Genomic DNA, 16,229 nt, shown 5'->3' with positions numbered 1-16,229 from the left:
CCCCATGGAAGGCAGTCTGTTAGTCTTTACATTGTTTCCATGCTATACATTGATCAAAATTGAATGTGTTGAGAGAGAAATAATATCCTTGAGGAAAAAGTAAAATAGAGGTAGAAAAATTATGTAGTACATAAGAACATTTTTTAAAAATTAAAGATAGCAGCCTTTGGTCTTTGTTCACACTCCACAATTCTTTCTCTGGATACAGATGGTATTCTCCATTACAGAGAGCCCCAAATTGTCCCTGGTTTTTGCACTGTTGGAATGAGCGAGGCCATCAAGGTTGATCATTGCCCCCATGTTGCTGTTAGGGTGTACAAAGTTTTTCTGGTTCTACTCATCTCACTCAGCATCAGTTCATGCAAATCCTGCCAGGCTTCCGTGAATTCCCATCCCTTCTGGTTTCTAACAGAACAATAGTGTTCCATGACATACATATGCCACAGTTTGTTAAGCCATTCCCCAGTTGAAGGACATTTACTTGATTTTCAGTTCTTTGCCACCACAAACAGGGCTTCTGTGGATATTTTTGTACAAATGATGTTTGTACCTTTTTTCCTGATCTCTTCATGGTATAGACCCAGTAGTAGTATTGCTGGATCAAAGGGTATGCACATGTTTGTTGCCCTTTGGGCATAGTTCCAGAATGCTCTCCAGAAAGGTTGGATGAGTTCACAGCTCCACCAGCAATGTATTAGTGTCCCAGATTTCCCACAACCCTTCCAACAATGATCATTGTCCTTTCTGGTCATATTGGCCAGTCTGAGAAGTGTGAGGTGGTACCTCAGAGAAGCTTTAGTTTGCATTTCTCTTATAAGTAATGATTTAGAGCAATTTTTCATATGACTATGGATTGCTTTGATCTCCTTATCTGTAAATTGTCTTTTCATGTCCTTTGACCATTTGTCAATTGGGGAATGGCTTTTTTCTTTAAAATTTGACTCAGTTGTCTATATATTTTAGAAATGGAGTCCTTTGTCAGAAATACTAGTTGAAAGATTGTTTCCCAGTTTAATACATTTCTTTTGATCTTGGTTACAGTGGTTTTGTCTGTGCAAAAGCTTTTTAATTTAATATAATCAAAATCATCTAGTTTGTTTTTAGTGATGTTCTCCATCTCTTTCTTAGTCAGAAACTGCTTCCCTTTCCATAGGTCTGACAGGTAGACTAGTCCTTGATCTTCTAATTTGCTTATAATATTGTTTTTTTTATGTCTAAATCCTGTATCCATTTGATTTTATCTTGGTATAGGGTGTGAGGTGTTGGTCTAATCTAAGTTTCTTCCATACTAAATTCTAATTTTCCCAACAGTTTTTATTGAAGAGAGAGTTTTTATCCCAATGGCTGGACTCTTTGGCTTTATCAAACAGCAGATTACTATAATCATTTCCTGCTATTGCACCTAGTCTATTCCACTGGTCCACCATTTTATTTCTCAGCCAATACCAAACAGTTTTGATGACTGATTCTTTATAATATAATTTTAGATCTGGTAGGGCTAAGCTACCTTCTTTTCCACTTTTTTTCATTGAATCCCTGAAAATTCTTGGCTTTTTATTTCTCCATATGAATTTAATTGCTACTTTTCTAACTCATTAAAGTAATCTTTTGGAATTTTGATTAGTAGGGCACTAAACAGGTAGTTTAGTTTTGGTAGAATTGTCATTTTTTATTATATTAGCTCAACCTATCCATGAGCAGTTGACATTTGACCAGTTATTTAAATCTGATTTTATTTGTGTGAGAAGTGTTTTCTAATTGTTTTCAAAAAGTTTCTGCCCCTCCTGGTTTCTAATAGAACAATAGTGTTCCATAATGTACATATACCACAGTTTGTTCAGCCATCTCCCAATTGATGGACATTCACTCAATTTCCAATTCTTTGCCACCATAAACAGGCCTACTATGAATAATTTTGTACAAGTGATGATTTTACCCTTTTTCATGATCTCTTCAGGGTATAGACCCAATAGTGGGAATGCTGGATCAAAGGGTAGGCACATTTTTATTCAGAGGGCATTTTTCTTAACAGAGGACTTGGATCAGATGGGCGTTGAGCTCTGTTTCAACTAATTCTTTGAGAAGGCATAATGTCAAAGTTGATTTTTTTTAGGAATTCAACCCTAAGTAGGAGAACAACTGGGAAAAATCCAAGGCAGGATAATTGTGATCATCTACCATAACTGTCCACTCTGCAAAGAAACTGCTTTTTTGAAAGGGGCAGGACTAGGGACCAGTTGATGAGTTGGGAAAGTTGAAATTGATGTGTGTGCTAATCTTAGCAATGCAAAACCTTTAGGTTCCTTCTCTTCAAGGAAGGTACTTTGTAGGTCTGGGAGTTTGAATTTTTGTTGGGAAGTGACCATCATATCAGAATATCTCTATAAAAAGCCCCCTGTTTTAAAAAAAAGGAAATAAATTTTATAGGAGCAAAGTTTAACTTTGTTCAAAAAAAAGTATGTTTTAGAGACGATTTCAAATGACATATGAAGATCCTGAGTAAAGGAAAGAACTTTCTTTGTTTTAGACACACAAATAAATGCTTAGTTCTCAGTGAGTTACATATCCAGGTCTTGTTTGGGCTTTAGTACAGAAGGGAGGTTTATTCTTATTCTTGTTGTTTCTGTAGCTTGATCAAAACTTGTCTGGGAGAGGCAGAGTGGTGGGTAGCTAGAGTCCTTCACTGGGCATCAGGAAGGCCCAAGCTCAAGTCCTGCATGGGCCACTCAGTTGTTGGGTCACTATATTTATATACATGTCTATTACCTTTTCTTAGCATCAAGTGCTCTGAGAAAGCACCAAGAAAAGACAGAAAGAGTAGAATTGTTGAGATTCAAAGAGATTTCAAGCAAGCAGGTGGCCCAAATTCCATTTTTGAGGATGTTTTTCTATTACCATGAGACCCAGGAGAGACTTGCAACCATGACCCAAGAGGGCTGGGGGCAAGGGATGAACCACCAAGGCTACTTCCCTATCATTAATGTTTGCTGATTTGTGTTGGTGGAAGTTCCCCAGATCTGTGAAATCTCAGGGCCTTATGACATTGCTGTGGATCTAGATGGAAAATTGTGAAGAACAACACCACTTCTAATGTTTTCTCTTCTTTTGTACATTTCATTTGAATGGAATTGAGAGACTGTATGTCTGCTGCCATTGAAAGGTTTGAACTTGGAGTCAGGACACTTGGAATTCTAGCCTTAGCTGTGCCACTAACTAGCTGTGGGATCTTGGACAAGTCTTTTGACCTTTAATACAATGGTTTCATTCCCAGATGAGTTAACTAAGGCCTCCTCCAGCTCAGTGAAATTTAATAAAGTTAGAGTCAGGCTTCCTTAAGAATGTCTATTTCTTATTGATTACTCTAGAAGTCAACCTTTTATAGCCTCTCAATGAATTTAATGTTGTAAAAGGATAGTGTCACTCTGTTAATCATTTCAATGTATTTTTCACAGAGAAACCTGGCTCCCCAAAGACTGTAAAAGGACTTGACACTCTTCAACTTACCAAGAATTACTACAGCGTGGTGAGTCTTAAAATGTTCAGTTAATATGTGCCTATGATTTAATTGGTATAAATCAAATGGTCCCGGTAGGGAACTCCGTGATTTGTCTAAGGACTAAGCCAGTGAGTTCAGAGAGGCTCATCTCTAGATTGGCTACGGGGGTCTTTTCTCTGTGATCCCTTCAGTCACTCACTTGGCTTCTACTTCTGAAATAAAGTTAGTCCCACCTCTTCTCTCCCTGATGCTAATCTATCCTTCCCTTGGCTCCCTTGTCTAATTTCCTTCAACTTAGTTTTAATCTGGACGCAAATGCTACATAGGAGCATGTTGTCATTATATTTATAATTATAATTTTATACCTAGCCCCAACATGAGGTAGGGAGAATGATGAAAGAGGCAGGTGCAGAAAAGAGAGTTTGAGAGCACTTGCAACATTTGAGAAGGATGTGAGAACCCCAGCTACTTGGGGAAGGGCTCACTATTCATTAAAAGCTGCTAAGAAAACCAGGTATTGTGTGGCAGAAAGTAGGTATAGAGCAACATAAACCAAGATGAGCTCCAAATAGGTACGTGACTTAGATGTAAAGGATGATACCGTAAATTAGAGGACATGTGGATCTGTGGTTAGGACAACAGATCATGACAAAATAAAGGATAGAGGATTGCAGAACAGAAAATGTGTACTTTGGATAATATAAAATTATATTTTTTGGCAACCAAACAGTGAAACTAAGATTAGAAGAGAAGCAGGTGACTGGGAAAGAGGCACTTAGAAACTTAGGGGGTGCCTATAAATTGGAGAGTGGCTGAACAAATGATGGTCTAGGAATATGAAGAAATACTGTTTTGTTGTAAGGAATGATAAAGGGGATGGCCTCAGAAAAACCTGGGAAGACTCTATGAAGTCATGCAGGGTGAAGTGAGCAGAACCAGGAGAACAATTTGTACAATGGCAAAAATATTGTAAAGACAAACATCTCTGAAAGGCTTAAGATTTCTGATCAAAGGACAAACCACATTTCCAGAGGACTCATGATGAAAGATATCCACTTTGTGACAGAGAGGTGATAGACTTGGTGTACAGAATTTTACATGTGTTTCTTGTATATAGCCATTATGCAATTTTATTTTCCTTGACTATGCATATTTATTATAAGAGTTTTGTTTTTCCTTTTTCTTTTTCACTGAGGGAAAGGAGATGGAAAAGAAAATAGATTTTTGTTAATTGAAAAAATACATTAAAAATAGCATATGAGACAGGGGAGTTGTGTCAGAAGGTATAGGAAAGTCAAAGTGATGGGAACCATGTGGCTCAGGAATGTGGTAAAAGAAAAAGATGAGGCAGAAAAGCTGATGATTGCCTTCTTGATGTAAGGGAGATCTTCATAATGATTAGGGGTAGTCCTAATCTGTAATGGATGGCAGCATGGTCCAGTGGAAAGAGTTGGCTCTGGGATCTGAGGACCTGGGTTGAATTCCCACCTCTGTCCCTATTATGTCTTTTAGCCAAGATAATCTCTGAGGTCCCTTTTAGCTCTAGATCTACAATTCTGGCCCTTCAAGCAAAGGTTGAATGACCCTTTGTTTGGGGTCATATAATGAAAATTTTTATTCAAGTATGCACTGGCCTCTTTGACCTCTGAGGACCCTTCTGACTCTGAAATCCTGTGATTCTGTAAATGTCAAATAGTGTCTCCAAAGTAGAAAAGGGGCTGTGACCTGTAATGGAGGAAGGAGGTGATCCCTGAACCCCTCTCCTCCATTAGATCTTTGAAGCACTGAAGACATGTAAACTGAATCCCTTGGCTTAGCAAGAGTTGAAGTGTTGAGATGACAAATGAGAGGGTTTATGGTGTTGGCTTGGCCCAGTCCCACAGGGTTCCAGTGTGACACATTGAGCAGTACCACTGTGCTATATAAGGATCTCTTACTAATACCTGGAGACATTTCACACCCACCACCCTGAAAATCTCAAGGCCAGGAGAAAAAGGCCCTGCAAAGAGCCCCAGAAAAATCAATCGTCCAAGACGAAATTGCCAGGACCCAGGCATATTGGAGAGTTTCAGTGAAGAGATTCTGTCCCCCTTGAAGGGAGAGGATAGACTAAGGAGCCTCCTGGGTGCTGCCTCCCCAACCCCCAATCCCCACCCTCCCTCTGGGCTTGCCAGTGTGGCTCAGATTCGAGCTTAGATGGACATCATCCAGGGCAGGCCTCCACCACTGGGCCCTCCCCACTCACCCTCCCCTGGACAGGAGGGGGATATTCTCTTTGTACTACTGGCCCTTTCTCACCACCTCCCTTCTTCCACCCCCTACCCCTGTTCCCCGACCAACTCCTTAATCTGTCAGTCCTCATTCTTCTGTCAAGTGCCCAAAGAACCCATCTTGGAGCCTTAGCCTCAGCTGTGCTAAGCATCATACATAGGAAAACAATGGATTTGGGGTCAAAGGCTCTGAGTTTTGAATCCCAGTCCTGACTTTTATAATCTGTGTGACCTTGGGTAAATCACTTGTCTCAGTTTCCACCTTTATAAAATGATGGATTGAATTCCATGGTCTCTAGGGTCCCTTCTAGCTTGAATTTATGATACTCTGATTCTGATATCTCCACCATAACACTGTTTCTCTTTTTCTTCATGCTTTTACTGTTCCTTCTCCCCACCCCCAGATATACACAGAGTTATCACAGAAGCTGGGGGCTGGGAGGCCTCCAAAACCAGTTTGAGGTAGAATAGTATTTGGGTTTTGTGGTTTTGACTGTGGTAACCCTACCCCGATACTACATCTCCCATGTGACTTCTACCATTCCCTTGTCACACCTTGTGTGGGACACACACATCCCCCACCATGACCCTTCACATAATGTTGACTCCCCTCACATAGCATGTTTAGGTCACATTCATACACTCACACACATGCACATATACATGTGCATATAAACACATGCGTTTACATATGCACGCACACACACATACACATACTCACACATCTGTTCCCAATGGGCTGATACCCATATCTCTAGCCCTCTTCTGTTCTAGACCCGATACATGTCCCCCATCCTTCTCTTCTGATTTATGACAGGTGCATTTCATGTCTTGGGTCCCCCTGACCAACTTTAATGGCTTCTTATGGGTTCAAACCCCCAAGTGATCCAAAACTATGTCTTGAATGCCATGATTGCTCTTTTAGCTTAAAAAAAAAGAAAAAAATGAATTTTCAGAATGTGGCATCCATAAAAATCGTTTAGAATTATAATATAGGTTTGTTTTTAAAGAGACACAGGTAACAGACTTAAAATACTAGTGAATATTTTGATATTTTTATTCTTAGATTTTGTCGGACAAAATCAAATACTCAAATACTTAACAAAATAGGTGACATCACCAGTTAACCTGAATTATCCAATGTACCATAACAAAGGGCGTTGCCTAGAATTCAACTGCAATCAGGGGCCTAACACCCTTATGAATTGAACTGAAAGATCATGCTAATGCCAGTACCACTTCATTGGAAAGATTTTTGGATCTCTTTGGTTTTCTAATCACCACCTTTTTCAGAGGTGTCCCCTAGCCCCCTCTGATCTCCACCCCAGTGTACCTTCCCTTGTAATAAGAAAAAATTCAACAAGACCTGCAGACTCAGGTGACATGGCAAACATAACTGACAATGTATGTAGCATTCAGCATCTAGAGTTCTCCCATCTTTCTGGTGAAAGGCCAGAGCTATATCATATGGTTCTTTTTTTGTTTGTTTTATGTTTTGCAAGGCGATGGGGTTAAGTGACTTGCCCAAAGCCACACAGCTAGGCAATTATTAAGTGTCTAAGGCTGGATTTGAACTCAGGTCCCCCTGACTCCAGGACTGGTGCTCTGTCCACTGCTTCATCTAGCTGCCCCTTCAACTCTCTGATGAGTGAAAATGCCACTGGAGGACACAGTTCCTCCAGAACTTTTGTTTGCATTCTTCTGGTTTCCCCTCTGTCCCCAATTCTTCTGATTTGAACTAATCAGGGTGCTAATGGCTGCCATTTTATTTTCATCTTTCTTGGGGCTAGGGTGGCCTGTGGAAGGTCAGAAATGTATGGAATTCTTTCTAAGATTTATCTACTGAAGATATTCACAGGATTTCCAAAGCGGGATAATTGCCACCATATCACAGGACAAAAATACTTTGATATAGTGCACATTTGCCTCTGGCCAACACCAGTATCTTGGAGTCTTGAATGGAGCTTTTGAAGTCCATCTCAGGGACCACTCTGCAATTCCTAGTACTTACGGGAGTGGAGAAAGGGCTGGACTTGGAATTAGAGAAAATGGGTTCATGTCCTATCTCTAATGCTTAACTAACTGTATTTTTATGCCTACATTTATGAGCCTCAGTCTTCTCAATCTGTAAAATGGACTACCTGCCCCATGGGAGGGTGTAACTTATAGAAATGTGAGTTATTTGTTATCATTGTTTTTCCCTTGGGGACAAGTTATTGAGGTAAGGATATGAATTGACACAGGGAACAGCTGGATGAGGAAACTATCTCTCCTTAGGCAAGGTGGCTCCTTCTCTCTAACTTCTAATCTCACTGGGTCACGCAGGCAAGATGGGTCAGAGACAGCCATCTTAACAAAGTTAAGGGGCTAAATAATGAAATCATTTGCTGATATACTCCCTAAATTGGAGAGAGATAGGTGCTTAGGCTCTTATTCCTTGTGCCACTTTGGCACATTGCTTCATTTTCTTTTTTTTTTTATTAAACTTTTTTTTTAACAAGGCAATGGGACTAAGTGACTTGCCCAGGGTCACACAGTTAGGTAATTATTAAGTGTTTGAGGTCAGATTTGAACTCAGGTCCTCCTGATTCCAGGAGGAGTCTCTATCCACTGCTCCACCTAGCTGTCCCTGCTTCATTTTCTTGTGCCTCATTTTCCTCATTTGTAAAATTCAGGTTGAATTCAGTGGCCTTGACATTCCCATCCAACTCTAAGTCTAAGCTCCCCTGATCCTATGATTGAAAAGATATTTTGGGTCGTAATGTGCTTGTGTGTATATTTATGTATTCCAATGTCTGTATTCTATGGATACCATAGATACTTTCAAACTGAGCCTCTGAGAGTGAGTGTAAGTGCATGTGTTTATTTGTGTATTCCTATGTCTCTATTCCATAGATACTTTCAAACTGTCCCTTCTTTGAATTTGTCTCTGTGTGTGTGTGTGTGTGTGTGTGTGTGTGTGTGTGTGGTCATTGCAAGTGTTTAAATCATTTTTAAAGGGAAAAAATGGAAGCATCTCAACTTTTGGAGTTGGTTGGGGCCTCTGTGGCCATCTGTCTAGGCCACACTGGGATGGGAACTTCCTAACAAGTGAAGGTCTCCAGAGCTTCCAAAGAGGCCTGGTTCATTTTGAAGGGCTGCTCTCCCAGCTCCCACCCACTCTTCCTGCTTCTGCCCCCGGGGCTCAAACAGCAAAAGTCGTTTCCCTCTTTCCCATGATAGCTTTCAGATATTTGAATATAGTTCTCATGTCCTCCTGGATCCTTTCTTCTCCAGGCAAAAATGTCCCTGGTTCCTTCAAATGATCCTTCTTTGGTGAGTGAGGGGAATGGAAATAAAAACACAAATTCATGGCAGTGAAATGGAAGACTAAGGAGAACTGTCTTTTCTAGTTCTGAAATATTAAAAAAGGCATCTTGGAACATATTCATCCCAACAGCAGCCAGTTCTCAGCTGCACAGACAGCAGGCCTTTATTTTAGGAATAACTGGGCTTACTCTCTCCAATATCTGTTGTTCCTTTCTTTTCCCATCCTCTGTCCTCATCTCTTCCCCAATTAAATTTAAATCGGGACTTCAGGGATCTTTACCAATTATCTTATCACAAAATCTGGATAGATCTGGGAAGGATCTCAGAGGCCATCTAGTCCAACTCCATCATTTTACAAATGAGGAAGCTGAGGCTTGGGGAGCAGTAAAGTGACTTTGCTAGGGTCACAGAGAGTCAATAGAAGTTGGGATTTGGACCCAGATCTGCTTACTCCAAATCAAATTCTTTTTCCACCACCCTTTTCCAAGACTTCCAGCCATCTCCCACCCATTCTTCAGTTAGAGCCCCACTTATTCTTAGTCTTAGTATGCTTAGTCTTAGTGTGCTTCCTGTCTCTCCTAGCTCAGGAAATGCCTTCCCACCATTGTTAGGCTTTGTCATCCTGGGAAAGGATGAAAGGAAACTCACAAGAGCACAGCAATTCCTCCCCATGTTACCAGAGCATCTTCCCCTCTCTTTCCCTCTTCCTACAAATTCTCCCTAGGGTGAAGGGGATAGGAGAAAGAGAGGGAAGATGCTTGCCTATTTCCCAGGAGTACATTGACTTGACTTTGAGTGCATATCAAAGTTTGGATACTCTAATGAGTGCAATTCTCTCCCATGATCAGTTCTGGAGACCCGAGACAGAAAAGTGAGATCTCCCTGTCTTCCCAGAAGCCAGTTCATGGCCAATTTGGCCATGAACACCAAGTCTGATTGACTTTAAATGGATTGTGATTTTATCTCCTTCCAGACATGGCCAGATGGTATGGCTCCCAGGCTGTGGTTTGGCCACCCCTGGTTAATTGATTGGAATCTAGAGCGTGGGAACGAGAGCCCAGCCTCCTTCTGGGACCTGGGGCAACACAGAAGTATTCTTCTATGTTGGTAGTTTTGGGGGCTGCTGACCTTAGTTTACTGTCCCCCATAAGGGAACCCCTGTCCCCCAAAGACTGTTTCATTTTTCTCTTTATTCAGACTTCCAGTCACCTATGCTGAGCTCGGACTTTTCCTTGCCCACTGTAGTTTGATGTTCTGAGCCAGGAAGACCGAAAACAAGAAAGTGAGCCCATATGTCTTAGTTGCCAGGTTCAATTAGAGGATGCACCATTTAAGCTGTTACGGAGAAAACAGCAGACTTAGCCCAGAAAGCGCATTCAGGTTATATTTAGCCCGACTCCAGTAATGTCCCAGGCTTTCTCTCTGAGCCTTGTTTCATTAGAGCTGCTCCACCTGGCCTTACTCTCCAGGTGACTGATGGAAGGGGAGCGGGTAGCACTGTAGAGTTATCAGAGCTAATGCCAGAAGGCACTGTTGTCAACAAACATTTATTGCTCTCCTAGTGGGCTTGGGCACTGGAGCCATCAGAAAACAGAATATCTGGCAAACTGAGACCAAGGACCAGCCTGGGGCGGGAGTGGGGAGGTTAAGAGAGACCGGTAAGTCCACCGAGGGCTTCCTTTGTTAGTTGTGTGGTTATGGGAAAGTCTTCTCTGGGCCTCAGCTTCCTCCTGTAAAATTATGGGGGTCAAATAAAAGAACCTCTAAAGCCCACCCTCCCAGCTCAGAATTTGGAAGCCTATGATCGCACAGATCTAGGGTTGTTTTTATGGGGGAGGCTGGGTTGAGCTGAATCTTGAAGCATGGAAGGAAAGAAGGAAGGAGAGCAGGAAGAAAGAAAAAAAGGAAGGAAGGAAAGAAAGAAGGGAGGAAAGAAAGGGAAGAAAGAAAGGAAAGAAGGAAGGAAGGAAGAAAAAAGGAAGGAGAGAAGGAAGGAAGAAAAAAGGAATGAAGGAAGAAAGGAAGGACAGAAAGAAAGAAAGGAGGAAGGAAAGAAGGGAGGAAGGAAGGAGAGAATAAGGGAAGGAGGGAAAGAAAGAATGGAAGGAGGGAAAGAAAGAAGGGAAGGAGGGAAAGAAAGAAGGAAAGAAGGGAGGAAGGAAGGAGAGAAGAAGGGAAGGAGGAAAAGAAAGAAGAAAGAAAAGAAGGAAAGAAGGAAGGAGAGAAGGAAGGATGGAAGTAATGAAGGAATAAAGAAAAGAAAGAAGGAAGAAAGGAAGGGAAGAAGGAAGAAGAGAAGGAAGAAAGGAAAGAAAGGAGGAAAGAATGAAGAAAAAGGAATGAAGGAAGAAAGGAAGTAAGGAAAGAAAGAAGGGAGGAAGGAAAGAAAGAAAGGAAGAAAGAAAGAAGCAAGAAAAAAGGAATGAAGGAAGAAAGGAAGGAAGGAAAGAAAGGAAGGAAGAAGGGAAGAAAGAAGGAAGGAAAGAAAGAAGGAAGAAAGGAAGTAGACAGGGCCTCTTGACCCAGGGCAGGTGATCAGTCCACTGAGCTACTCAACCACCCCACTGCACATTTTAGAAAAGGGACAGAGTGAAAGGAGAGAGAAAATATACTATATGGTAGTGGGGAGGAATGGATGGAGGGAATTGCAATCAGCAACAGCAGAAAAATATGGAAGTAACTTTTATAATGGACTTATAAAGAATGTGATCCATCTGAGACAGAGCTGATGGTATCAGAACACAGAATGAAACACATTTTTTTCCTTTCCTTTCTTTTATTTCTCATGAGGGTCTATATTTTTTTGGGGGGGGTATTATGTTTATGCTTAAACACAAATATTTTGGTAATGTATAAAAAACATCACTTGTACAGAAATATTCTCAGCAGCTCTGTTTGTGGTGGCAAAGAATTGGAAATTAAGTAAATGTTCTTCAGTTGGGGAATGGCTTAGAAAACTGTGGTACATGTATGTCATGAAACACTATTGTTTTATTAGAAACCAGGAGGGACGAGATTTCAGGGAAGCGTGGAAGGATTTGCATGAACTGATGCTGAGCAAGATGAGCAGAACCAGAAAAACACTGTACACCCTAACAGCAACATGGGGGTGATGATCAACCTTGATGGACTCGCTCATTCCATCAGTGCAACAATCAGGCACAATACTTTATTTTTTCTTCTTAGGGATATGATTTCTCTCACATCACATTCAACTTAGATCAATGCATACCATAGAAACAATGTAAAGACTAACAGACTGCCTTCCATGGAGGAGGGTGGGGGGAGGGAAGTGAGATTAGGGGAAAAAATTGTAAAAAATTTGAAATAAAATTTAAAAAATTTAAAAAAAGAAAAAAGAAAGGAGAGAAGAAGAAAGGAAGGAGGGAAAGAGGTAAAGAAGGGAGGAAGGAAAGAAAGAAGGAGAGAAGGAAGAAAGGAAAGAAAGAAGAAGGGGAGGAAAGAAGGAAGGAAAGAAGGAAGGAGAGAAGAATAGAAGGAAGAAAGGAAAGAAGGAAATAAAGGAAAGAAGGAAGGAGAGAAGGAAGGATGAATGGAAAGAATGGAGGAAGGAAAGAAAGAAGGAAGAATGGGAGGAAAGAAGGAATGAAGAAAGGAAGAAAGGAAAGAAGGGAGGAAAGAAAGAAAAAGAAAGAAAGGAAGGAGAGAGGGAAGAAAGGAAGGATGGAAAGAAGGATAGAAAGAAGGAAGAAAGGGAGAAAAGAAAGAAGGGAGGGAGGAAAAAGAAAGAAAGGAGAAGGAAGGAAGGAAGAAAAAGGAGGGAGGGAGGGAGAAAAAGGAAGGAAGAGGAGAAGGAAGGAAAGATGGGAGGAAGGAAAAAAGAAGGAAGAAAGGGAGAAAGGAAGGGAGGGACAAAAAAGGAAGGAAAAGTAGAAGGAAAGAAGGAAGGAAGGAAGGAGAGCAGAGGAAGGAAGGAAAGAAAGAAGGAAGAAAGGGAGGCAAAAAAAGGAACGAAGAAAAGAAAGAAAGAAGGAAAGAAGCATTTATCAATTACTTCCTATGAAACCGCACTGTTCTAAGCACTTTACAAATATCTCATTTGATCCTTACGACAGCCCTGGGAAATAAGCACAATTATTAATCTTTGTTTTCCTCAGTTGGAAAAGCTAAAGCCAACAGAGGTTAGGTGACTTGTTTGGGGTCAAACATATGACCCCCCATCCCCATATGGAGACTAGTACATATATGATCCAGGGACTTTATCTATTGCAGAACTCTGCCCTTGTCCTGCCCAGGGGGATGAAGTGAATAGATAGGCATATTCATACTAGAACTGTCACTGATTCCAGATTAGACCAAAAGACCTGTGAATCTCTTTCTCACAGTCAGCTTATGTGATTCCATGTCACCGGTAAATATTGTGGCCTGTGGAATATAGAAGCCAAGTTTTTCTTCCAGTTAGACCCAGTGTGTTCTGGAGGATCAAGAGTCTTGTCTAGTGGCTACTTGGGTAGGAGGAAATAGACTTTTGGGTTCTTCTCCTAAATAGCTCTGCCATCTTGTGCTCTTATGACATAACTTACTAATGACCTTTTCCATGGACAGTGCCTATTTCTTATTTTGTTTTTACCTAAAGTTTCCTGAAACTTAAGTGCCTTAATGCCTTAAATGACTACTACCAAGTAGGCTGAAGAATTGCTATGATCAAAATAGTGAGATCTGGAATAACATGTCCACACTGGTCTGGGAAACCCTCAGAATGTGTGTTGGAGACAGCTGGGGACTTCTTAGGCTCACTGTCCAAACCCTCCAATTTTCTGAACTCGATTTGAAGATGGTGGTGATTTTCAAGTATGAGGATACTGTTGAGAAATTGAGATAGCAAACACTATAGTAGGCACTGGAATTACAGAGGCCAAATGGGCCCTGTCTTCAGGGAACTTCCATTCTTCTGGGGGGGGGGGGGGTTGACATGTACCCAAGTTAGTAAATGCAAAGGCTATATATATATATATATATACATATATATATATATACATATATATATATGTATATATATATATATATACATATATATGTATATATATATATACATATATATGTGTATATATATATATATATATATATACATAGTAGTGAAAAATAATTTCAAGAGGAAGAGTATGCTGAGAACTGGGGCAGGGGGATCAGAGGTCTCCTGTTGGAGGTGGCATCTGAAGTGATCTTTGAGGGAAGCTGGAGATTCAAAGGGGAAGGTGAGGCAGTAGGGCATCCTGAATCCACTTGGTGGCTCTTGAAACATATTCTTTCAGAATGACAAGATTTGGAAAGTTCTGCAAGGTCAAAAAGTCTGGATTATTCAGAGGAAGCCAGCCAGTTTAGTTGGCTTATCTAGGCCTCCAGCTTCTTTTACCCTCCTTGTTGTTTTGGGGTTCTTTTTGTTGCCCAGCTTTGGGTATTTTGCCATTTGCCCAGAACCTCAAAGTGATTGGTGACCTTTAGGCTGTTCTTATTCTTTCAGAATTCCATTTCTTTAGGCATTTTTAGCAGGTTATGCCAGATGGAAAGATGACAGATTTAGAGCTGGAAGGGATCTGATGAATATCCTCATGAATAGAGAAGAAAATTGAAGTCATCTGTGTGACCTTGGACAAGTCATTTAGCCTCATTGCCGCCACCCTCCACATGCATACTAAAAAACCAAAGCAAAGCAAAAAATATAGAATCGGAAATTGAAATCCAGACAGTAGCACATTGCTTTCTCTTCCTTTTCTATGAGACTTCTAATGAATGAAGGAATTCAAAATTGTAATAAATTGTGCTTCTTTCTGGCTATTGAACTACATTTTCTCTGTGGGCAGCTAGGTGGCACAGTGGATGGAGCACTGGTCTTAGAGTCAGGTGGATGAGAGTTCGAATCCAGCCTCAAACATTTGTCACTTACTAGTTGTGTGACCTTGGGAAAGTCACTTAACTCTGATTGCCTGGCATCCAGGGCCATCTCCAGTCATCCTGATCTATATCTGGTCACTGGACTCAGATGACTCTAGAGCAGAAAGTGAGGCTGCTGACTTAGTACAGCTCCTCCTCACTCAAATCCAATTCATGTGCTTGTGATGGCATCACCTCCCTCATATCATGGTCTTCTTCAAGAATGAAGGACAAGCATCATCATCATCAACATTTTCTCTGTTGTTGTTGAATCATTTCAGTCATGCGTGACTCTTTTTGCCAGCCTTTTCTCTAGGTCATTTTACAGATGAGGAAACTGAGGCAAACTGGGCTAAATGAAGTATCCGGGGTCACTCAGCTAGGAGGTGAAGAGTCCTCCTGACTCCAGGACTGGCACTTTATCCACTATGCCACCTAGCTGCCTTTAAAAAGCATTTTGTTGTTGAATCTTGTACGACTCTTTGTAACCCCTTTTGGAATTTTCTGGGTAAAAGATTTTGGAGTCGTTTTGCCATTCCTTCTCCAACTTGTTTTATGGTTGAGGTAAATGGAGTGAAGTGATTTACTCAGGGTCATCCAGTTAGAAAGTGTCTGAGAGCAGATTTGAACTCAGGTCCTCCTGACTCCACTGCAGTGCTACCTAGCAGCCTCTATCTTCTCTCTCTAAGGTTCTGCTCAGCAGCTACCTTCTATACGAAGTCTCTCCTGGTCCCTTAGCTGATATTGCTTTACCTTCTTCCTTGTATTCAATTATCTTTTTATATGCTTTTTTTCTCCAAATGCGCCCCCTTCACATTGCATTATATTTCCTTAGGTCTCTATGAATTGGGTTTCCCAAAGGCCAGTGCACAGAGCATGAAGGGTTGCCAGGACTTGAGTTTGAGTTCTGACAGGCACTGGCTCTGTGACCTCAGCCAAGTTATTTCACCTTATAATGCCTCAGGCAGCTCCTTAAAGACTGAATGGCAGACCAGTTGCTAGGCTGCTTTGGTAGAGGAAATTTCTACTCTTGGAGTTCCCTACCCCAATGAAATCACAAATTGAGACCAAAGAAGAAAAACAAAATAGCCCTATTGAATATAAGCTCTTTGATGAAAGGGACTGTTTTATTTCTGTCTTTGAATTTCTGGCCACTTCTAATAGGGCCTAGCCCAGAAAAGGAGCTTGGCATGTACTTATTGAATTGAGTCAGATTGAGATTGGATGCTCTCTGCCTTTGAGTGTATCTGTTCTTGGCTGCC

General features: G+C 41.1%; 1 protein-coding gene across 7 annotated transcripts in view; it reads left to right on the top strand.

Annotated features, from left to right (window-relative positions):
- ARHGEF6 (Rac/Cdc42 guanine nucleotide exchange factor 6) overlaps positions 1 to 16,229 on the top strand; it is a 126,917-nt gene that overhangs the window by 45,853 nt on the left and 64,835 nt on the right. For all 7 annotated transcript variants that reach the window (XM_074206477.1, XM_074206478.1, XM_074206476.1 and 4 more), the window contains one exon: positions 3,453 to 3,523. In XM_074206477.1, coding sequence (XP_074062578.1) covers positions 3,453 to 3,523 — 71 coding nt within the window. The remainder of the gene's footprint in view (positions 1 to 3,452; positions 3,524 to 16,229) is intronic.

Source organism: Macrotis lagotis, chromosome X (genome assembly GCF_037893015.1).
Source record: "Macrotis lagotis isolate mMagLag1 chromosome X, bilby.v1.9.chrom.fasta, whole genome shotgun sequence".
NCBI classification, from domain to species: Eukaryota; Metazoa; Chordata; class Mammalia; order Peramelemorphia; family Peramelidae; genus Macrotis; species Macrotis lagotis.
Note: the sequence above shows the minus strand (reverse complement) of the source record. Positions and strands in the feature narration are given on the sequence as shown.